General features: G+C 45.2%; 1 protein-coding gene across 1 annotated transcript in view; it reads right to left on the bottom strand.

The window, feature by feature from the left end:
• LOC135219926 (xylosyltransferase oxt-like) overlaps window positions 1-24,983 on the bottom strand; it is a 313,007-nt gene that overhangs the window by 92,669 nt on the left and 195,355 nt on the right. Inside the window, exons 8-11 of the mRNA XM_064257145.1 lie at window positions 19,327-19,529; window positions 18,958-19,124; window positions 7,096-7,226; window positions 6,743-6,919 (exon numbers count right to left, since the gene is read on the bottom strand). Coding sequence (XP_064113215.1) covers window positions 6,743-6,919; window positions 7,096-7,226; window positions 18,958-19,124; window positions 19,327-19,529 — 678 coding nt within the window. The remainder of the gene's footprint in view (window positions 1-6,742; window positions 6,920-7,095; window positions 7,227-18,957; window positions 19,125-19,326; window positions 19,530-24,983) is intronic.

Raw genomic sequence — 24,983 nt, 5'->3', positions numbered from 1 at the left:
AGAAATTAAAAAACTTACGACACACGTAGTGGGTGGAGTCAAGGTGGTTAGTACCCATTCCCGCCGCTGGGAGGCGGGTATCAGGAATCATTCCCATTTCTATTCATAATTTTTATTTCCACTGTCTCCTGAGGGGAGGTGGGTGGGTACTTAATTATATATATCTGCCAGGTAAGTATGAACAAACTTAATTGTATCATTACAATATCATTTTGTTCATGAAACTTACCTGTCAGATATATATATAGCTGAATCCCACCTTTGGTGGTGGGAGTAGACAGAATAGAAGATTTTAGGAAACATATATATGCAGATAACTGATATCTTGATTCCTTACCTGTTAGCATAGCTGACTTCGTGGTTACTGCCGCGTAAGTCTGCTTGTGCTATTAGAGTTGCCAGCGAGGTAGAGACCTATATAGCTGGTGCACTCAGGATGATCTGTCAACGGGGGCGTGACCACGATGTGACTAGACCATTGACCATACAATGAGGGCAAACGAAGTAAAAAAACCACCTGGCCTAGTCTACCAAAGGTACACATATACCACTAAACTAGACTAAAGAAGGGAGATCCGCCTCGGGCGGTCCACCCCCACAACCAAAAAACACACACGATTAAAAGCTCACCTAACCACTAAAGGAAAGGATGAGTGCTACCTCCTGCCCCCCAAAACAGTGTGTCTGCAGCGACATATGGTCCAAGCGACGAGCAATGTTCGTATGTCGCTTTCACCTCCCGCAGGTAGTGTGAAGCGAACACCGAGTTGCTCCGCCAAAATGTGGCACTCAAAAAAATTTGTCCACTGAGTGCCATATTCCTGTGAAATGGCTATCGAGGTCGAAATAGCCCTCACCTCGTGGGCATTCACTTTTAACAGTTTCATGTCACTATCACTACATGTGGAATGAGCTTCCTTAATGGTGTCTCTCAAGAAGAAAGAAAGCGCGTTCTTTGACATGGGAAGATCGGCTTCTTAACCGAGCACCACAAGTTGCCCGAAGGTCCTCTACAGTCCTTCGTTCTGTCTAGATAGAATTTGAGAGCCCTGACAGGGCACAGGACTCTCTCTGGCTCATTACCCACGATCTCTGTCAAACCCTTGATTTCAAATGTCTTGGGCCAAGGTTGGACGGGTTTTCGTTCTTTGCCAAGAACAAAGGGCATAAAGAACAAACAGCATCAGAGTTCTTAAACCCAACATGCTTGCTTATAGCCTGGATCTCACTAACTCTCTTCGCCGTCGCCAGAGCAGTTAGAAAAAGTGTCTTCCTTGTCAGGTTTCTAAGCGAAGCTAAGTTGAGCGGTTCAAAAATACTGGACGTTCAAAAACTTTAGAACAATGTCTAAGTTCCAAGAAGGGACTCTTGGTTGGGGTACCTCGAAGTCTCGAAAGACTTAAGAAGATCATGAAGGTCTCTGTTGTTGGCTAAGTCCAGTCCTCTATGCCTAAAGACTACAGAAAGCACACTTCTGTAGCCTTTTTATCGTAGGCACCGCTAAGTGACTTCATTTTCAAGTAGAGAAGGAAGTCTGCGATCTGGCTCACAGAGGTAGAGGTGGAGGAAATGTCTTTCTTCCTGCACCAGCTCCGGAAAACAGCCCACTTGGATTGGTATACGGCAATAGAAGAAGGTCTTCTTGCCGTTGCGATTGCTTTCGCCACTGGTCTTGAAAAACCCCTCGCTCTGGCCAACTTCTGGATAGTCTGAACGCAGTCAGACTCAGAGCGGGGAGGTTTTGTGATACCTCTCGAAGTGGGGCTGTTTGAGTAGATCTATCCTTGGAGGCAGAGTCCTCGGAAAGTCTACAAGAAAGGACATGACCTCTGTGAACCAGTCGGTCGCTGGCCAAAGAAGGGGGCGATGAGAGTCATCCTCGTTCCCTCTGATGCCGCGAATTTCCTTATCACTTCCCCTAGGACCTTGAACGGGGGAAAGGCATATACGTCTAGTCCCGTCCAGTCCCAAAGAAGGGCGTCTACTGCTACTGCTCCTGGGTCTAGAACTGGTGAGCAGTACAGCGGGAGTCTCGTTGTCCTGGAAGTTGCGAAGATGTCTACGAGAGGACATCCCCCATAACTTCCACAACCTCTGGCATATTTCCTGGAATGAAGAGTCCACTCCGTTGTCAGAAGTTGACCTTGTCGACATGAGCAGATCTGCACGGACGTTTTCTACCCCTGAAATGAATCTCGTCAGTATAGAGACGTCGTGTGCCTTCGCCCATAACAGGATCTCCTTTGCAAGGAAGAACAGGGATCGAGAGTGGGTTCCTCCCTGTTTCTTGAGATATGCCAGGGCTGTGGTGTTGTCCGAGTTGATCTGCACCACATTGCCGGAGACTTCGTTCTGAAAGAACTGGAGCGCCAGATGAACTGCTGCCAGCTCCTTGAGGTTTATGTGCCAGGACACCTGTTCCCCTCTCCAGTGCCTGACACTTCCTCCCCCCCCAGTGTTGCTCCCCACCCCGTGGAAGACGCGTCGGAAAACAACACTAGGTCGGGGTTCTGAAGCTTGAGGGAAAGACCCTCTGCGAGCTTCAAAGGGTCGGTCCACCATCTTTCTTAGGTGTTCCTTTACCTCTTCTGATAACACCAGAATCGAATCCAAAAGTGTTTTGGTGCTTCCAATTGTCGGCAAGGAAGAATTGAAGAGGTCTGAGGTGCAACCTCCCTAGGGAAACAAACTTCTCCAGTGAGGAAATGGTCCCCAGCAGACTCATCCATTCCCTCACCGAGCATGAATCCTTCCCCAGAAAGGTTGACACTTTGCTTAGGCAATCTAGTTGTCGCCCCTACCCCGGGACGGAAAAAGCCCGAAAAGCCACTGAGTCCATCTGAATCCCAGATAGACTAAAGACTGAGAAGGGGTCAGATGTGACTTTTCGAGGTTCACCAGAAGCCCAGGGACTTCGTTAACGTCAACGTCGTGTGAAGGTCCTCCAGACACAGTCTTTGTTTTCGAGGAGGCCTCGTATGAGCCAGTCTTTCCGTCCAGGTAGAGAGAGATCCTGACATTGGAAAGATGAAGCCACCTCGCAATGTTCTTCATCAGTAGGGTGAATACCATGGGAGCAGTGCTGAGTCCAAAGCAGAGAGCCCTGAATTGGAACACTTTTTGGAACAATTTCAGGGAGGAACAAACCGCAGGTATTCCTGGACTGGGGGTGGATGGGGAGACGTGGAAATACGCGTCCTGGAGATCTAGTGAAGCCATCCAATCCCCCGGTCTCAAAGCTCCCATCACTGACTGAGGTGTCTCCATCTTGAACCTCTGCTTGATGACAAAGAGGTTCAGGTTGCTGACATCGAGTACCGGTCGCCATTCCCCCCCCGACTGCTTTGGCACCAGGAACAGTCTGTTGTAAAATCCGGGGGAATTCAAGTCGGAGACCTGTTCTACGGCGTGTTTCACGATCATCTGATCTAACAGATCGTAAAGTACTTGTTGTTTTTCTCCCCGATAGGAAGGAGACATGTCCCTGGGTGTCGTAGACAGCGGGGGTGGTTTCAGGAACGGGATCCGGTAACCCTTCTTTAAGATGTCCACGGACCATTTGTCCGCACCTCTCTCTTCCCAGGCTTGCGCAAAAAAAGCTGAAGCCTGGCTCCAACCGGTGACTGAAGGACTTCTGCTTCACTTCTTGTTCTTGGCCAGCGCCGTGGCTCTACCTCTGGAAGTGCCTCTTCCTCGAGGGCTGGTCTCGAGGAAGAAATACCTCGAAAGGGCTTCGATTTCTTGATAATCGAAACTCCCGAGGACGAAGGAACCGCAGGTCTCCTTGAAGATTGTGCGAGGAGATCTTGCGTGGCCTTCTCCTGTAGACTGGTCGCAATGTCTTTTACCATAGACCTGGGGGAAGAGATGATCCGAAAAAGGAGCGAAGAGCAAGTCGTGCTGTTTCTGTGATGGAGAAAAGAAAAACAGATTTCGCTGTAAAATTGCAAAACAGGGATCTCTTCTTCAAGAGCCCTGTGCAAAAGTGAGCTGTAAGCTCCTCCGAACCATCTCTGACGGCCTTGTCCATGCACGACATTACGCTGGACAGCTCCCCCAGACTAATCGAGTCGGAACTCCTAGACTTGGCATCCAGAACTCCCAAACACAATCTAGAAAGTTGAAGACCTCTAACGTCCGAAAGAGGCTTTAAGGTGGTAGTCCATTTCCGTAGTTGACCATGAAACTTTCGAAGAGGACAGGTGAGACCTCCTCGAGGCATCCACAATGGCTGGCGAAGTCTCCTTGGGCTGACGAGGGAGTCTAATACCTACGTCTTCTCCCGTCTCGTACCAAATGCCAGCCTTCCCACTAAGTCTCGAAGGTGGCAGGGCAAAAGAAGTCTTTCCCTGAGACTTCCTTTTCTCCATCCAGTCATGGACCTTACGAAGGGCCCTCTTAGTTGAAAGGGACTTCTTCATCCTGACGAAAGCCGAGACCTTTGTTTATCTTGGACGAAGAAAGTTGTGAAGGAGGAGAGCGAGGAGCCTCCGGGTGAAACGTCTCTCCAAACTCTGATTGAAGAAGGCGGGTCAAAACCTGGTAGTCGGAAGAGACTGCCGCCAAAGGTTTCTCGTCATCCACTTCAACCGAAGCGTCACTAACCTCTGCTTCCGACACAGGTGAAGTTGGAGGCAAATAGGCTGGACCAAGACTATCTGGTCTAAGTTTCCACGAGGCGCGTTGCTGTGAAGTGGAAGGTAAAGCTGCTCATTAATAGGAACTCCGGTCGAATCTCTAAGACCCGGAGCAACTTGCAAAGACTCATCACAAACAGGTGGGAAGCGACGAAACTCCACATCTTCGTCCACGAGAACGTCCGCTGGCGCACACCTGGCGTCCATGGCGCACACCTGGGCTCCACTGGCGCATACCTGGCGTCCACTGCGCACGCCGGCTGTTTTGCAAATAAACTAGCGCGGATTGGCGTCCACTCGCGCGCTGCTGGCGTCCGCTGGCGCACGCTTGGCGTCCACTGTCGTGCGAATGACATTAACTAAGGCGCGCTCTTAACATCTCGTGCGCGCTCTGCTTCCGCTGGAGCACTCTTAGATGCAACTGGCGATCGCTTTGGCTACCGACCGAGCGTCAGGAACGTGAACTTGCACCGAAGCGTTCACGCAAGTATCAAGCTCTCGCACCGCAAGCTTACGAGCGGGTAATACCGCTTCATGCGCCGAGCGAGCCAATCCTCTTCACGTCCTCCAGAGAGCCGCTGGGGAGTCGCACGAACTCTAGCAGGCGAAGAAAGTGGAGAGATAGACGAGCGAGGAGAGGGCGAGGGAGACCTTCTAGATCTCTTCACAGGCAAGACGGTCATCCTTTCTCCTGGGACGTGGTTGCGTCCCTTTCTTAGCAAGAGCATCAGCAAGCTGTTGCTGCAAAGAGCGCAGGATCTTCTCAGTAGGAGAGGATTCCTTGTCAGGTGACGGGCTGATCCTGTGAGAAGGCGAGGGGCGATGGGGACGCCTTCTTCCTTCTCCCAGAACTGCCGTAGCACCGCGCTCGAGAGCGACTGGGGCGCTCAACAAAGTCATCATCCGATGACTCCTTACGCTTCTTCTGTGGCGGGAAAGCAGCGAACGCACTCTCAGGCGAAGATCGCCTCTCGAAGAGCCAAAACTGGACGTGAAGCGTCACGATCACCAACGCTCCTTTTCAGCGGGCGTGAAATAGAATGCGAGCTCCACCCCTTGTGCGGGAGGAAGCCTCTGAAGAAGAGAAACACTCTTTCATGAGGCGTGCACGCGCACGCTCTTTGGCAGTTGTGTAGCGTACACAGATACTGCCGAAGGCACGTCAGATCGGTGTCGTCCCCGTAACCCTCCTGCGGCTTTCGACATGCCCTCTCCCTGAAACCTGGGAGTCCGGCAGCGGTCTAGGCCTAGAGGCGAAATGGGGCCGATCTGACGCACCCTCCACCAACGAAGGAGCACTGTCACTGCACTTTGCACCTTCACTTTTGCCTTCTAAGGCGAGCACTTTAGATTCTAAATTACGAATCGACTCTAAGATAAGTGTAAGGGTATTACCCTCTACAGACACTGCTTCAGGGCCCGAAGGCAACACTACAGGGTTAGGAGTAGTGATTAAAGGAGGGTTAGTAGGAGAAACATGAACTTCCTGCCGTTTACCTGAAACGCTCCTGGAGGAAGACCTCCTTAACCTATCCCGTTCAAGCTTACGCAGATAGGACTCATACGCTCTCCATCCAGAATCAGAAGAACACTCACATTCCTTGCAGCGACTTTCATACATGCAATCATGCTCTCTGCAACTTTTACACAAAGTATGAGGGTCTACTGATGCTTTCAGTAGCCTACCTCGACAATCACTCCTGGTACAAAAACCTGGCGCTAGCCGAACTAGAACCAGACATCTTATTTAAAGAGAAATCAAGCCAAAATCAATCAAATCCACAATTAACGTGTGCCTAGCCACCGATCCAAAGTCAAGATACCAAAAAATCAAAAAGGGGTACTTATAGTAGCCAAGTTTCCTAAATTCAAGACGGAGGTGCTGAAAACTGTGTTTACAACACCGGCGACAGAAAAATTATGAATAGAAAATGGGAATGATTCCTGATACCCGCCTCCCAGCGGCGGGAATGGGTACTAACCACCTGACTCCCATTACGTGTGTCGTAAGTTTTTAATTTCTGTCGGACTTCGGAAAATACAGCATATATATATCTGACAGGTAAGTTTCATGAACAAATCATGTTTAGAAGTAAAGGACTTACCTCCAGTTTTGGCCAGTCGCCAGTAGTGAAATCATTGGGTGAACATCCACACCAGTCAACAATATGTTTGTACTGACATTTACAGCCAAGTTTTCTTTTCCAGTTGGTAACATGTAAGTTATTATCTGTAAATGTCTGGCAGAACTTTGAATTGCGAAGGACAGTGTGGAAGAAAGACTGAAAAATACAAATAGTTCCAGAAAATTATTGTAAGTCCTTCAAAAAATTAATAGCAGCCCAAATACTTTTTAATTCAAAAATTAAAGTTTTCAGGAACTGAAGTCATTCACTTATATATTTTCACAAAATAATTTACTTCTTTCACAACACATGCTTCACCAAAAGAATCATACCTCAGCTGGCAGAAGTGTGTAGGAGTATATTTTCTTTAAACCCGTCACTAACTGGTCTTTACTGTTTACTACATAATCAACAAATCCACGATTGAGGCAAAGCCAATCACTGCCTCCATCAACCCGAATGCCTAGAAAATATTTGCACAATGTACGTAAATCTATCTTTAGTGTTAGAGACTACAAAATATTAATGAATGACAAGAACAATAAAACACATCAATTTTTAGTTAATTACACAAATACATAAAAACAAATTTTAAGCTTGAAGGATACAAACCATTGCTTTTAATTACAACCTCATTTTAACATCATCTCATCTTTAAATGCAACATTCCAAAAAGACCATGAGCAAGCACATCAGCCAAGGAAAGAAAAATGGTGAGTACCACAACAGGAAACCTATGACCCATCCTCTCACCCTACTTCCTGGGGCTTTAAGGACTTGAACCTATACTGAAGCAACCTGTACACACACACACATGGAAATACAACTTTCTGTGAAGGTATGAAACTGAACTTATCCCATTTATCTTGACACAGGCACAGCAGTTCTCTTACCTTCTCACATAAATACTCTGCAAATGGGTCCAAACTACTAAAAGGGTCATAATGCCAATGACACTGAAATGCAGGTGGCATGTTTCAAGCAAAGATCTTTGGAGGCCCGTGTAGAACAGAAACTGTGCCAAGAATGAAGTTTATATAAAATCAATACCTGGAAAAAGCAGAGTAGCTGTATGTAATAGTCTCTAAATGAGATTCCCAGGCTTGGGAACAATCATGGCACAGCTGCTTCCTGTCAGTAATGCTAGCCTTGGAATTCTGATGAGCAGAGTGAAGCGAAAGAACATCATGAGTTGGAGGTTTGAAAAGGGATGGCCTCATACACTTTTTGGCTCCACTGAGACAGGTTCACCAGCTTTCTAGAAGCTGATCTAAGCAGCATTAGTAATGGGCTGAACAAATCTCAAAATTTAGAGGCTGACCTTGGAAGAGAAAAGGATGTCTCCATAATCATTCATAATGGTTTTATTCTCTTGATTAGTATATTTTCACCTTTTATTTTATTTTATATTCTGCTGCACTACCTTTTTAAAATTAGGAACCAAAAGTGTACACTCAAACAAACATTCATGTAATGCACTACACTACTATAAGCAATTACTATATTAATCACACTTAATTCAAGAGATATTATCCTTATCAAAACTTTGAGTTAAATAACAATAAACAATGCAAAGGACAAAAATAAACTGACATACAGACTGATAATCCTAAAAAATTATATACAAGAAATTCCATGACCCAGATGAAAAACAGCCCTCAGTCAAATCACCTGAATTATTGCCTAACTTCTTTTCAGGATTCCTGTTAAAATATAAACAATGAAGAAGGATGGGAGTAGAACTTGTATGTGTATTGCATATATGGCCCTGAGATGACTTAACTAATTATGTCAAGGTGAATTACAGGGTAACCACTTATCCCTGCAATATTTCAGACGTACCAGAGGACCAAGGAGCTCTTCACTTCCAGCTGATGGGACTATGGGATTGGGATTTACCATTCCACCCACTGACACGAAGTGCAGTCAAGTTTAATTTCATGGCCGTAGTGTTTGAAGAATACTGCCTCTGATGGCTACCCCATCAATTCAGAGAATGCTTTGAAAGAAATGCTTCCTAAGAAAGCCAGCAAGGTGCTCACATTCTGGACATCATGTGACTTAGGAAAGGGGTCGGGGGAGGGATTGGCATTTTTAATCAGAAACACTAAGATAATTTTCAGCCCATGCAGTTAGAGTAGCTTGGCTTGTTAGTGATAGGGTGTATGAAAAGAGGGCCATGATATCTAGGAAAACCTTGGGTGACCAGAACAGGAATAATGTCTTTTCAGTAATATTGAGTCAATAGAAGCATACAGGATGTCCTCTTTAAAGGATCCTCATCCTTGGCCAACAACGACAGCCAGGGGACAACAGCAAATGGCAGCTAAATGTGTGGATAGTGCAGTGTTGTCCCCATCTGAGAGAGCAGAGTTCACTGATCTGGGGTCATGATGCAAAGGTACTCAAGAAGACTGCTTTTGGAGCATATGGAAAAAAAATCTTTACACCATCCCAACACATACTCTACTAGTGCTTAGAAATCATCCTCACATTCTTTTTAGTGTCTTTCTTCTCCATGTGCTGTAGACACTTGCTAATTATATTAATCAAATTGCATTAAGGGATATCCACTTTTATCATGCACTATATAATTAAATTTACTACAAAAGTTCATCAGGTTGTTACATGTAAACCACTTCTGTAAACAGTCATATTAATATGCCTGTTTATGTCCTCTCTCTCTCTCTCGTGTTGTGCATGATTATTTCATTCCCAGTTAATATTCCTTAATATGATTTATATAATTGTTTCTATAACTAAACATTGTGATTTACCTGTATATTCAAGGTTTCAACCACTCATATATGATTGCCTAGCTGAAGTAGATTAGGATGTGTTTTAGACAAAGCAAGGATATGTAAATTTCTGTATGCCATCACATATAAACAGCAATACAGAATAGCCCAGAGAGAAAACGAGAAAGGACCCCCCCAATATTCGCATTCTCGAGAATTGCAGATTACTCTATGGACCATATCTACCCAATACTGACAGGAAATTCACGTATTCGTGGTATTTTTCTGAGAAATATCCACAAATTACTGTATTTTCACATCAATTTCATGATTCAATGCACTTTTTCATATAAAACTTTTAAAAACAAGGTACTAAGCATTTTAAGTTGGTTTTTCTTGAGTTTGGGTGTATTGAAAAATAACAATGTCGAAAATTGTATTTTTCCTAACTATACCAACCTGAGGACCTTTAACAATACGAATATACTTTCGGCGTAGCTGGAATTACGGCCGTTGAATCTTAAACAAGGTGGTTAGGCAGTAACTACCGTGGGGCAGGCTAACCTGCCCGGATGTAAACACTCCACTGTGCCTTTCAGCCCAAGTTCAGATTGAGGGGTGGCATGAGGTGGGCATATTTGTTAAAGGACCTCAGGTTTGTATAGTTAGGGAAAATACAATTTTCAACAAATTGTTATTTGTTCCGATACGTAATACAAACCTTTCGGTCCTTTAACAATAGGAAGACTCACTGATTGGTGGGAGGAATCTGAGTGAGCCTCTTGAACTGATTGGAGTTCTGCGCACCTAGGCTACTCCTCCTGGTCGTAAGAGTGAGGAGGAGTGCCCTGCTGCCTCTGACAACTTGATTGGAGTATAGGAGCTGCATGATCAAGATCCCCAGACTTCTGGGCCTTTTCGAAATGAGTGAGGGATCGTGACTCATCCGAAAAAGGGCTGTGAAGAATATTGGCGTCGGAGACATTAATGCAAAGTTCTGGGAAGGGTTTGCATTATTGTCAGTCTCCTTCCTCCCCTTGCTAGAGGAAGGAGCAGGATTGCTTCTATGATTCTGATAAGAAACATAAGGATGCTTATGTATAGGCTTACTGCATCAATCGTCCGACCAGCTAGTGTGAGTTTGAGTCCTATCCTCAACCCAAAGAACGAGGAATGGAGAGATGAGGCGTGGAAGGGGGAGAGCCAGTCACTCTCGAATCCTTCTTACCTCTACAACTGCACACCATGGACAAGATGCAACTTGTCCTGTCAAGGAGCTGGGTAAGCAAACACATTTGCAAGCATCCACCACTGGTCCAGGGAAATGAGGTTCCAAGGACCTGTGGGCAGTCCCGGAGGGAAAGAAGGATATGGTCGCGATGACCTATCCATCTTCCTGTCCGACATATTCTTCGGAGTGATGTCCAGTACCCATACTGGTCTATCAGTCTGCAGCGAAGTGTCTCTCGGTCTCGTATCCCACTGCAGCAAAGTGTCTCACGGTCTCTTATCCCACTGCAGCAAAGTGTCTCGCGGTCTCTTATCCCACTGCAGCGAAGTGTCTTGCGGTCTCATATCCCACTGCAGCGAAGTGTCTCTCTTACCCCACTGCGGCGAAGTCTCTTTGTCTCCGTAATGGATAAAGACACCGACACTCCATGGTGGGTGTCGATGGGGGGTTGTGGTTACCGGAACACGCTAGTAGGACGAAGTAATAACTGATCTGGAACAACCGATACAAAGTCCACAGCGTAGCTCGTGACGGTCTTGGACGCTTCGACAGATGCCGACTGACTGCGTTCGGTTGTGTGAGGCGAGCTGTCCCTGCATCCGAGGCGTAGTCACGTGACCATCGCCTTTTGAAGGGTTATGCCGAGAGACCATACAAATCGTCTATCTTTTGCCACCGATGCCGGAAGGCAAGATGAGGATTCTCTCAAGGCATGTGACCAACAGGCGAAAGTCAATTGCCTTCTAGAGACCGAGATCCTGATGGCAAGACAGTTCTCATAGTAGTTGAATCTCAACTAAGGAGAAACAACACTATGTGCCGTTGAAGACGAAGGTGATAGGTGAATGCCAACCTACGTCTTCACAGCCGAATCGAGAGAAGTAACTCTCAAGATTCTGAACGTAGAAAAGTCCCGCCGATGACACCAACCCTCGAAGACGGCTTAATCCCTGTGATTTACAAAGGACTGAAGACGCTAACCCGCTACTTCATTGCTGTTCGGTGAGAAGTCAGAGTTGCAATTAAAGCGGAGCGCTTTCCAGTAATGAAAACACAGGGATTGTACTGCCTGAAGAACCACTTCTCATCGGCTGAATCATCTTCTTCTTCCCAGCTTTATCCAGGGAGGACATCTATATACTTGGAAGTAGAGCTGGCAGGGCGGGGAACAGGCGATGTCTTCCGTATACATCTACAATTCGGGGTGAACAATGAACAATTGCACACCTTCGAAAACGAGATATATTTAGAAGACAAACTCAGGTGTCTGAAGAAACCACTCCGCATTATCACAGCGGCAGGTGCGATGCAGCGGGAGACTAGGCTACAGACTTCTGTTACCGTGCGGTAAACAGAATGATGATAGCGAGTCTATTGAGATATCTCTGTCTGAAAATTCTCGCAATGTCCAAGGCGATGCAGTAGAGATGGTCATTCACGTATGCGAGAATTCCAGCCAACCAGAGACCTAAATCTGTGATTGCCGGGCAGAGATTCGGTTCGGTAGTCAATCATTGCAGAGGAGAGTGACATAATCCGACCGTGCTATCTTGGAGAGCCAGCTGGTACTGGGCTGTGGCAGGCAGCCCATACACCGCTAGCTCTCGCTCACTCGTCATCCTGAGTTGCCAGGTAATCCATTCCAAGAAGGAATGCGTTCGGCTAGAACCATCAAGCGCAAAACAATACGCTTGAGCATTTGCATTTAATCGAAACGGATTTCGGTGATTGCAAACGCTGAGGTGTTGTTGTTGTAACAACACCATAAGTATCTCAAAATCGAAATTGGTAACTCCTGGGAGGTTTGCAGGGCAGTCCCAAGTTGCAGTTCAATTAAGAAGATACTATTCGTCTCGGTCACAACCCGTAGAGTTAACTACGGTATGTGCCTACATCTCGGACAATTCAACTGATAATAGAAGCATGTCGCGAGGGCAATATACGTAGTATATTTGTAGGTTCCTGTACATAGACCTCCATCCTAAATTCTCTACCATTCGAGGAACAAGAATAAGGACTGGAAGCCAACACACTTCATTCTCTAATGAAGAGAGCGAAGGAGAAGTTTTCCTGGAGGAAGACTTCAATGGTGATACCGAAGAAGATAGTTCAAGCTGAACTGGATGTTCACACCCGTTCTTCTCTATCCTGGGGTTGGCCACTTACTGAGGCGACGGACCGCCAGGTCCATCCAGGCTGAGCCCCTCCCGAGATATTCTTCCTTCAGCAGCAGTGCTTCTCTCGAACGCTAGATATTCCAGGAATTCGAGCCTTCGGTGAGATTCCCGATTATCATAGTAACAATTATCTGGGATTCTCTTCTTGCCCACCCTAGACCATGGTTTCGCCCAAGTGTTTGCTGATCTTAGAAGACCAGAACACTCGGAGAGTGCTAGAAACTCCGAACAATTCTAAGCACTCGGCGAAACCCCCACCGAATTTGTCAGACGATCATCGGATGGTGGTCCTCCCGATTCCCGTAGAAATCGAGGATAGGGCAAGATCCTTCCTCAACAACAGGGACTTAGGTCCGGTAAGACCCAAAAGTCCCCCCAGGAACGCAGCCCCCGACGTGGAATCCTACAGAGAACGCTCTGCAGGATCCCTCCCCTTCCCTTCGCAGCCATAGGGAGAGGTGCTCGCCTTCCCAGCGGTGCTAGCAGTCGGAGAAGCAAGTATGGGCAGCCATCACCGTCGGTGATGGCCGCTCAGAGTCTAGAAAAAACGTTACCGTCTGGCGAAAACGTTTTGTTCCCACGAGGAGGGTTACGAACTCGTACTGTAGGCTAAATGTCTGCCGCCACCGTGACCGTCGTCTGGGTGGGGCTGAGCGAGCACCTGACAGGAGAGAGCCGATACCATCCTCCGACATGTCCCAGTCCTCGTAAAGGTCGAAACCTCTCAAGAGGACCGAAGGGGGAGCCCACCGGTCTCGGTGTGCGTGGTCCAGTCGGACCGTCACGTGAACGGCGGTGATGGGCACTCTGCTGAGGAGGTTGAAGGGACAGGTGAGGGAGACCTGACACTCCTACCCTGCCTACTAGCAGAACCAGTAGGCTGGGAGGACTGCAGCGATCACCACCCACGGTGGCTGATCGAGCTGCAGGTCTGACAAAGAACGGAGCATCGGTCTCTTATGTCAGGGGAGCTGTTATGAGAGCTCCTCCCCTGCCTACCAGCAGAACCGGTAGGCTGGGAGGACTGTAGGCGATCATCACCCACGGTGACGTTCGAGCTGGCGGTCTGGACCAGCGGTCTTCTTGTAGGGAAACGCTGAACCAAGAACAGAGCATCAGTCTCTTCAGGAAAGCTGCTGGTAATCGGGCTGCACTGGTCAAGTGACTAGACCGAGAGCAGCAGCGACGGTCCCGAGCGTCAGAAGAGCTGCTGCTGGTTCCCCTATCCGTCCGGTCCAGGTGGGAGCGGCGGTCAGGGACCGGCAGAGTTCGCTGTCGCGGTGGGAGCGCACCCCTCGCGATCACTCCTGATCGCCTCGCTCTTCCAGGTGTAGCCCGAGGAAGTTGAAGGGATAGAAGAACCAGCGTGCTGGGGGGGGGGGGCTGCAGATGCTCGCCAACCCACGGTGGTGATTGATCTGCAGGCCTGGTCGAGCGGCTGGACCGAGAACAGCGGCAACGCTCCCCGAGTCAGAAGGAGCTGCTAATGGCCCCCCTCTCCGCCCGGTCACGGTGGGAGCGGCGGTCAGGGGACCGGCAGAATCTGCTGTCGCGGTGGGAGCGAGGCCTGTCCTCACGGCGCGTCACGCCGCTTGGACCAGCAGGCGACCGAGGGGACTACTTCTTCCTCGCCTCAGCCTGCGCCCGGATTCTGGGACCATCGCGTCAACCCTGGGTACTGGCGGCTCGCCACGAGAGCAAATCGCTGGCCTGGTGGGAGTTGCCCAGGCGACTCCCACCAGACTTCCGCTCCATGCCTGGATCCTGGCGCCGAGCGAACTCTGTTGCCTGGGTCTTGGCTGCATGGTCACCCACAGGTGACCATACACTTGGTACCTCTCGTGAACGAGAGGCCGAGACGGTAGCCTGGCGTCGAGGCAGAACCTCTGGCGCCAGGAGAGGAGGTACCGGTGTTAGCCGGTACCCCTCTGGTCCCGTCATCTTCTTCCTTGCAGAAGGAGAGACGGGCCACGTTCCCGAAGGAACAGGAGGACCAGCGGAAGCCCCAACTGTCCCACTTAGAGACTTCTTAGGGGGAGGAGGCGACTTCTACCATCTTCTGCGTTTCGTGCCTGGGTCCTGAACTGGTGGCGAATACTCCGCAGTCTGGACCCTGGCTGCACGGTCACCCATAGGTGACCATACACTCGGTAACACTCGCAAGCAGGCAGCCAAGATGGTTCCTGGTCCGGAGGTGGAACCTTCGGAACCGGGAGAGGGAGATTACCAGCAGCGGTGACCTGTACCTAACCTTCCATGGTCCCTGTCTGCTTCCTCCCCGAGGAAGGAGAGACAGGGCCCGTTCCTGAAGGAACGGGAGGACCCGTGGAAGACCCACCTGTCTTGTCCCTTAGAAGTCCATGAAGAGACTTCGGGGGGGTTAGGGGGGGAGACCACCTTCTCTTTTACGGCAAAGCCTTAAAAGTTGAAGGGGGAGGCATGAAGAAATGATGATCTCGAAGAGAAGGATGACGACACTTGATGAGCTCTCTCCTCTTCAGTTTCTCCTGCCAGACTTTTACCATCAGGAGTAGATAACCTCACAGGGCAGCGTGACAGCTTCGTCCAGTGACAACTCCTTGGGTAGTAGTGGTAATGAAAATGATTATCAGCAGGGGACCAGTACACACACTCGAGGATCAGTATGCAACATGCTACGAGTCATAGGTACAATTCTAAGGTTAGGATCACCAATACTACTGAAAACACAATCATCACTAGTCTGTAAAATAAGGAAAAAAAATTAAAGTATAATGAAGGATACTCCTCACACATCCAAAGGCACCGCCCTCCGAAGTGAGAGAAGACCCCCAACACAGCACCGCACGCCCATCCTTCTACCTTCTTCCGATAGTAAGCGAAAGGAAGAAGGAGAATAGAAATTACCATAACAACAAAACACGGACAAACCTTTGAAGTTCCCTTGGTAATTCCCAAGTGTGAGCGTAATTTCCGGATGAATACATGTCCAGTTACAGGATCAATATTACTTACGTGAAATACATGTCATCCAATCCTACGATTAAATACATATCTCGTCCTCATGCAGGTCTGAGCCAGTGTTACAGGGGCGAAGAACGTAAATATGTTGGCATACCTTAGCCGCCAGCTCTTAACACAAGTAGAAGGGCGGTTACAAAGGCCATCACAAAAAGTGGGTTTGTATATTAATTGAAAAAACCAAGGACAAACCTTTGTTTAGTATTAATATCAAACACCGTATATGCATAATTCTTTAAATACAGAAAATAAACCAAAAGGATCCACCGGGAAAAAAGATTAATGACCAGTCAGCCGGAGCTCACAAACACACGTCTTCCTCGGAAGACGGCTGAAAGTAAAGTGGAGTGTTTACATCCGGGCAGGCTAGCCTGCCCCACGGTAGTTACTGCCTAACCACCTTGTTCAAGATTCAACGGCCGTAAGTTCAGCTACGCCGAAACAAGTATATTCCTATTGTTAAAGGACCGAAAGGTTTGTATTAGGTATCAGAACACTCTAGAATCATGAGGATGTGGACGGTCATGGACGTGAGGTGGTTTGGGTCAGTGGACATGTTTCTCAGCCTAATAGGGCTTCTTCGCCTCTGCGTGATAGGAAGGCCAGCCTTTCTCCCATGCCCAAGAAACCTAGGATTTCAGGTTCTCATTCCCCAAGTTCCTGCTTGCTTCAATCACCTTCCAGAGTTGGGACCTTCCTTGAGACCAGTCTCCTCCTCCAGGACGTTCTCTAGTGTGTCGTTCATCTTGCGACTATGTATATGAGTCATTACAAGGCTGCATACATGGTTTCGTTGCATGAGCGTGTATGTGGTTCCATCGCATGACTGTGTACGTGGTTTGGCTCAAGGCCGTGTGTGTGATTCATCAGTTGACCATCTTCCTGAACCCTCTTTCTAGGGATCTTCCGTCATTCGAGGTTAGTCCTGCCAGTGGAGGGTGTGATGTTCGGCTTTCAAGGGAAGGCTCTCCAGTGGCCTTAAGGAAGGATGAGGATCCTTCTAGGCCTTCTACTTTGCGCTGTTGCTCTCCTCTGCCAGAGCCAAAAGAGGGGGAGAGTCAAGAGTTTCTGTCTTCTTTTTCAAAGGTTATTGATCTCACTGGTCTACTATGGTGGCCAGGATAGTGTCTCGTCGCTCTGATGGAGGTTCCGTTAGCTCGTCCTCCTTTATCAAGGTTGCTACAGTCTAGTGCCATCTCTTACCTGGGCTACCTCAGTGCTAATTTGTGGGCCAACCTGCTCCTGGTTAGGAGGGACGTGGCGTTGTCGAAGGTGGCAAGGTTGGTGGATTCTGAGTCCTTGTTTCTTTGTAATGGGGACCTCCTGGACTTGCAGCTTCTCTTTCCAAGAATGCAATTAGATGTGATAGACCATGCTGATACCAAAGACAGGCTAGTTCGCTCTCGCCCTCCATCTACTCCTACCTCCAACGGTATAGAGTAGGCGGTCTCCTCCCAGGAAGTTGGCCAAACATTCGACATCTGTAAAGGCTCCTCAGTCTACTGTTCCATCCAAGTCTAAGTCTATGCAACAGCAACGCCCATTTCAGCCTTGCCCCTAAAGAGCAGGTCGTCAATAAAGAGGGCACCATCCCTTCCTGTTGCCATGGGTGGGGGGATGCCTGGCAGGCCATTGGGCCAACGGCAATTCCACGGATGCAGGGAATGTGGGTATATATGTGGCCTTCGGGTGGGCTATCATCTACTACCTTTCGACTATCCTTCCCCTGTCTCAGACAGAACTCTCCTCAACCTAACTTATGCTCAAGCTCTCTGATGTACTTGCTTCTTCGGGAGGAAGTGTTGAAGATGCAAGACAAGGGTGGAGTGAAGGAAGTACATCGTCCTTCACCAAGGTTTTTAGTAGGATTTTCGTGGTTCCAAAGGCTACGGGGAATTGGAGGCCAGTGATAGATCTTTCACGCCGAACCACACTTCATCAGGAGGACAAGGTTCAGGATGGAGACACCCTGGACGGTTTTGGTAGCCGTAAGGGAGAACGACTTTATACTGTCAATAGACTTGAAGAATGCTACTTCCAGATTCAGTTCAGCCTTCTTCCAGGATATTCCTTTGCTTCAGCCTTGGAGAGCAAGTCTTCCAGTTCAAGGTCCTTTGCTTCAGTTAGACTACAGCCCCCTCAAGTGTTCACAAGGGTCTTTTCCCTTATTTTGACGTGGGCTCAAGCTCAAGAGATTCGCCCATTGGGATACCTTGATGACTGACTGGTCTTGGCAAGTCCCAGAGAAAAGCTGGTGGGATAGGGATAGTCTTCTTCTCCAGTTTTCTTGGAGCCTAGCCATTGTGGTAAATCTGGAGAAGTCCAGTCTGCTTCCCAGCCAGAGGATTCTTTACCTAGGTATGTCTATAGATACGGCAGCATCGAGGGTTTTTCCATCAGACCAGAGGTTGCAGAGGTTCAGGTCAGTGGCATGCTCTTTCCTTTCCTGTCACAGGCCAAACAGCCAGCTCACCATTGGCAGCTAACTTACTGGAAATTAACGATGAAGAAAAATGCCAAAAAAATATGGCAAAAATTTCTTACAATACTGTGAAAACATAATCAACTGGTCTATCTGGCATTTGAATTGAAAGAAATATAAATGGCCTATATATTTTGTGTAACATGGATATCACCAATTTATTAAGCATAGTTTACTGCAACTGCAAAATTGAAAAAATACATCACCATTTAGATAAGGAAATCAATTCTGATAACTATTTACAAATCATAAAGGCCTAATCAACTCTGATAGCTAATTAGAAAAGCCTAACCAACTCTTGATTACTATTTACGTTACAAATTGTAAGAGACTGAGGAAAAAGGATGGCAATCGGATAAAAGGGAGAGTCATAATCCATCTAAGGTGGTATTCACCATATGCCTTCTCTCATATTTTCCAATATTAATATAATTAAATAGTAGTTTGTACGCATTATGAACACAATGTATATACGTACAAAGTCTCACAATACATACCACACAATGGTAAAATCACAAAACAGCACATTAAAATTTCAGATGAGGTAATGTACAAATATTACGCACCAAATGGCAATTTCCGTTCTCCTATTCTCCACATATGAGTCTCACATTCCAGGAAGGTTCGGTCAAGGCCCTGTTTCTGGAGAAATTTGTTGGTGTCATGGCCATGGGACTTCAAAAAATTCCTTTCTCGATTGGAAGTTAAGAATTTCACTAACTCTTCATTAGTTCTGCAATTTTCAATGAGATTAGAAAGAATTCTACTTAAATCAATAATAATTCTACAATCTTTGATTTATGAAAAATAATACCACAGTTCTATTCCACCACTTGTTTCATACTAGAAAATTAGCATTTTAACTAATGAGCAATAAACCTTTTAGAGAAAATTTGAAAAACATGAAATATAAAATAATGACTCATGTCCCTCACTTGATAGGATAATCAGATTCACTGAGATTTATAACAAAGTCCCATTCCCAGGTTTTCATCAGAAGGACCTGCTTCATACAGTGAAGAAGAATTGTAAGTAGAGATGCACCACCCCAAATGGTTGACAAACGAAAATGAGAGACCTTGATGTTTGTGAACTGTTGTTCCAGCTTCAGAACTTCACGGTGCAAGTAGTCTTGTCGCTGCAATTAAAGTAAAATTGTCAAAATAAAGTTTTAAATTTTAATTATGATACACAAACACTGGCTCATTACAGCCATTTGTTTATGTACATACTCAGATGAGCTGGCACACTATTAAATCGCCAGATGATAAACCCTTTCTTCTAGACAGGGTTCACCCCCCTCTTCTGAAACCCTCCCTTTGCTCTTGAATTATGCATACTATAGGTACACCAAATCTGAGGGAATGGGTGGCAATGAGGATGATGATGATTATTTGCATAACTAGGAAGGCAATCTTCTTGTATACACATATGTTTATGAAGATTAAGGTTTCATCAGCAATAATTATACAAAAAACTATTGGTACTGTACAATTCTTCCAATAATTTGTTTCTCTGTAGAGACACATCAAGTAGCAACTGTCCAACATTCATTAAAGTACAGTATTTTCACTACTTACTTTTAAAATGCAATTACTGATAAAAGCATGGGAAATGTGAACTATGAAAATTAATTTAATTTATGTTAGAGATGCATCAGCCAATCAACAATAAGCACTTGAGTATCATCCTCATAGCCTTTGATCACCACTTTCACCAACCATCCTTGTGCAAGTACCATTAGATCAGAAGGGAAGGGAAGCAGCAGTAAGCCTGTTTTTAAGAACTCACACAAAGAAAGAGTTGTTTTGGAAGGTGGGTGGAGCAGGGAAGGATTTTCCCTGGCTTGGAAGGAGTGGGAATAGTGTGGGATGGATGGAAATGGGTAAGAAAGTGTTTGACTGTTAGAGCTTATTTTGTTTTGCTTATTACGTTTAAGCTTTTTCCACATTCTATCAAATGATATGTACAGTACTAATGCACTAGACAGTAGTGCCTCAGGTTACAAAATTCATCGGTTCCGAAGCGGCCTTCGTAACCTGATTTTTTCGTATCTTGAACTACGTTTTATATGTAAATTACCTAATTCGTTCCAAGCCCTACAAAAACACCACAGTAAATTTTATAATAAAGCTAAATTGACCAATAAACAATGAAATACAACAATTTGGACCATTCAATACCTAACATAACCATGACTGTACCTGTGAATAAAGTGTATTAGTGTACAGGGTACAAGAAATACTGTATGTACATGTACGTACGCATGTAGTAAAATGTGGAACCTTACCTTTCGAGTGAGGCGATGTCCGAAAGTGGCAGCAGAGGAGGAGGACAAATGGCAGAAAACATGAACACTTAACTTATGAAAACACATTAAAAATGGCAGAAAACATTATCACTAAACTTTACGAAACACATTACCAAATGGCAGAAAACATTAACACTTCTTGATTATCTCCATCTTCGTCTCCATAGAAAGCATCCTCTTCTTTCTGTGAACTTCAGCAACATTCTTGGGACCCATGGCTAATAACATAAGTAATTAAGTTCACACACAACACGATAAAGTAACTTACAGTACAATGAAAGCGAAATCACTAACACGAATTTACATTAACAAACAAAATATATGTGAAAAAAACGAATTCCAGGTGTTTCACTAGAGGCATGATGGGACAGATCTGACCAATAGGAGAGCAGGGTCTTGGCTTTCGTAACCTGGATTTTTTCGTACGTAGGGACTTTTGTATGTAGAGGTTCCACTGTATTTTGTAATGAAATACATCAAGCACAATGCAAAAAAAAAAAAAAAGTATATCCCCCTATATCTATCTATCTATCTACAGCCCACCCCTGCCTATTTGCAGTTCAGGATTCACAGCTTCACTTACTCATGGATTTTTCTGTGGAACTTGCCTCCAAACTATTCATGGAAAATTCAGTCATTCGCAGATTTTTTCGTCGAGCAATATTCACTAATTAATCTCTCTGCTTAACAACCCCAGAGTCAGGGTGCTTTGGAACTCACACTTTACTCACACTGGACAGAAAGTGCTGATTCCCAGACAATGCTAGTACCTTGGATAATATCCAAAACCAATAGGCAACAAAGGTAACATGACCCAGAAGAAAGATTGGTTGGCCAGAATCTTTTTCTTTGACTCATTTCATTATCTCTTTCTCTCACATTTCATTACCCAAGTAATTTCTTGTCCCATCAACTTAACACTTTATCTACTTCCCATGTGTAATTCCTTGACAGTGTATAAAGTAATTCTCGTCCTTGCTAGCAAGTAAGTAAAGAAAAGGATCTCCACCAAACTCATGCATATATTCAATTATAGAGAGTCATCTCAGTGCCATTCTTCCCTGGAATCATTTAATTTCAGGAGTGTTATCGATGCCGTTACCAACTGAGCCGTGTGCCTGCCTTCCCTTCTGCTTGTAAATTTCTGCCCTACCAGGGCTGATAGCATTATTGCCTAAACTGGCTCACAGGTCCACTTGCAGGTGGCCAGTATTCGTAACAGTAATGCGTATCTAACTCACTCAGTCCTTGCTGTTGTGTAAATTCCCAATTTAATTACTTTAGTGAAAGTGTCTAATTTCCATTTGCACTTGTGCCCTTCCTTATTTCATTGTTATTTTTTTGCATTTATTATTTATATACTACGAGAAAGGTTTAGGCATGGCCATGATGATTACTAATTCAAAGTAAAATATACAGTCCCCTCCTCGTCATCTATAACAGAGGCGACTTTTTGCCAGCAAGACTGCTAATTAACTGGTTAGAATTAATGTAAAGCGATTGATTAGAACCTGCAACATTGAAATTTCTTCAAAAGGCAATTTGGATCCAGAACTGGAAGGCAAAGCAGCTTTAGAACCAGTGTTAAGAGTGTTTATTTTCAAATTTGATACGTAGGAAAACTAGCATGCTGTATTTTTGATTTGTGATTAGGGAATAAATTCAAACCAGTGAGTGTGAAGGGGAATTGAATTTAGTACCGTCAAGGTGAAGCAGAGAGTGACACTCAGTCAGGAAGAGAGTAGCAAGTTAGGTTTCTAGCCATTTTACATGTCGGCACCTGCATGAAAATTCACTAGCCGTCAAGGCAGTACAGTAAACCTCCACTATTTGCAGATTTTTCTATGGACTGTATGTACACATTCGGAAAAAGCTTTGCCCTATTTTACAGCATTTTTCACTGGTATATATTCACATAGCACTGTATGTATTTTCATATAATTTTTGTGACTAAATGTACTTTTTGTGGTCAAACTATTAAAATACTCAGGTATCATTTCCTTTATAGTTTTTTTGAAGCTATCAAAACAAAATAGGCTAAGCGTTTGGTAGCGGTTTTAAGTATTCATGCAGGGGGTCTGGTACCCATCCCCCATGAATATGGTTGAGGGTTTACTGTAATGGTAACCATTAGCTAGGTGAACTCACTGCATGTCCTTCAAGAATTTTATTTAACCACAAGGCTTAGGAATCCCGCAATTGGCAACTCGCTCACCTGTCTCTTTGCCCACCATCTGCTATGCCATGCAAAACAGTTTAGTTTTGTTCACCAGAAAAATTCTCGTTTGCTCTCACAATTCTTAGGTAGCTTAGTCACTGGGTTATTGTGTATCATTTACCCTCTACAGTGGACCATCCATGATTACCGAAAATCCGCGATATATGGAATCCCTCTAAAAACACTTACAACTGTGTACATGCAGTCCTCAGTTGATCAGTGAACTCAGTTAATGGCGATCCCGTTCAATTTCAGGAGGCTTGTCAAGCACCATAAAATCAGCGATATGGAGGCACCATAATGGGGCCAAGTTCAGTTATCGGTGTCATACAGTGCTGATACCTAAAAGAGGTGCTATTAGCTGGTTATCAGCTCAATTAACCAAAACTTGGTGCCATAAATTCCTTAGTTTTGGTTAATGGCACTTTTCGCTTATAAACACCCTGCTGAGAACGGAACCCTACCGATAACAGGGACTGCCTGTATTTTAATAGCTGGAACACCAAATACTTCTCTAAAAAGGCTTAAAACTGTCCATTTTCATGTTATTTTTGGGACTACATTTTTATGATAAAGAATGTATTTCATCACAAAAATAACATAAAAAAAGAAAATACAGAAATAATTTTTTTTTACAAAAATGCCTGCAAATCACCAAAATTTTTGCAATTTATTAAAAAATGTGTTGCGAAAAATCCCGCCAATAACTGAACCCGAGGTTGCCCAACTGCGAATAAGTGGGGGTCCACTGTATCTGCTAAAATTTTACTCACACAAAACAGAACATTACGGTGTTTTTCAGTATATTCATCAGAAATTGTTTCCAGGTTACAACACATGTTCCATGGCTACGACGCTTACGATGCCGATCTGACGGAAGAAATATGTCTCAAGAAAAGACACCATAATTAATATTTGAAGGCTTTTAATGAAAAATTTGATAATGCAATTTCTTAGGATTTTTGATGATGTTCCAGCTTACGATGATTTTTGGCTTATGACGCATCTCAAGAGCTAACCCTTGTCGTGAACCAGGGACTGGCCTGTACAGGTATGTCTCGTAAATAAGAAAGATTTTCTTGCTTTTGTATGTGCCACCATACATTTTTGTATGTGCGAGGAGTCCAGTAGAATTCGTTCACCACCCATACATGTCAGCGAGCCTCACCTGGCACTCTGCCCACTTTGTTTTTTTTTTTTTTTTTTTTTTTTTTTTTTTTTTTTGTTAAAAAGTAACAGCTTAATATTTAAAATCATTTGTACTTCCAAGCATTAATTAAATTCCATGTATACTCACGAATTCTTCCATCAGAGAAAATTAGTGTACAGTCAAACCCCTGCTATTCGCAGACTTACAATTCATGGACTTTTCTATGTACCGCATATACCCATTATTCACATGCCATTTGCTTATTCGCTGTATTTTTCACTGAGAAATATTCACAAATTACTGTATTTTCATATAATTTTCGTTACTAAATACACTTTTTGTGATAGAACTATTAAAATACTCAGGTATAAGCATTTTTAGGGGAGTTTAAAGTATTTGTGGATTTTAGCTAGTATTGGCGAGGGGTGTGATACACATCCCATGCGAATATGGGGGGTCCACTACATTCACCTTTTTGTACTCATAAAATAAGACTGAACATGGGCATTACTGTGTTTGTCCTAGTGATGAAGTTCACTCAGCTGAACCGCTCTTGTTGTATACAATCTCACTTAATACCATCCTAACAACAGAGGATGGCCATTTGCCCTCACTACTCCTTTACCTGTCACCCAAGGCAGTCATCTAAAATTCACTGTCAAACATTTTGCACTGTCATCTAGTGCACATATAAAGGATTTGACGTAAGGAAAAATCTATTTCTGGGCGATTGGCTCGTGTCGCCAGCGAAATATCCTTTAATCTATTATTTCTAGGGTAAATGTACTAACACATACCAGAGAATAAATAAAATAAAGAAAAGGTCGTATAACTGACTCGCTCACCCTCTAGGAGGGTGTCGGTATGAACACTAGGCGAGTGAGACCACTACCACGAGCCAAAATGCCAATAG

The sequence above is a fragment of the Macrobrachium nipponense genome, chromosome 1 (genome assembly GCF_015104395.2).
Source record: "Macrobrachium nipponense isolate FS-2020 chromosome 1, ASM1510439v2, whole genome shotgun sequence".
NCBI lineage: Eukaryota > Metazoa > Arthropoda > Malacostraca > Decapoda > Palaemonidae > Macrobrachium > Macrobrachium nipponense.
The sequence above is the reverse complement of the archived record's forward strand: the minus strand, read 5'-3'. Positions and strand labels throughout refer to the sequence as shown.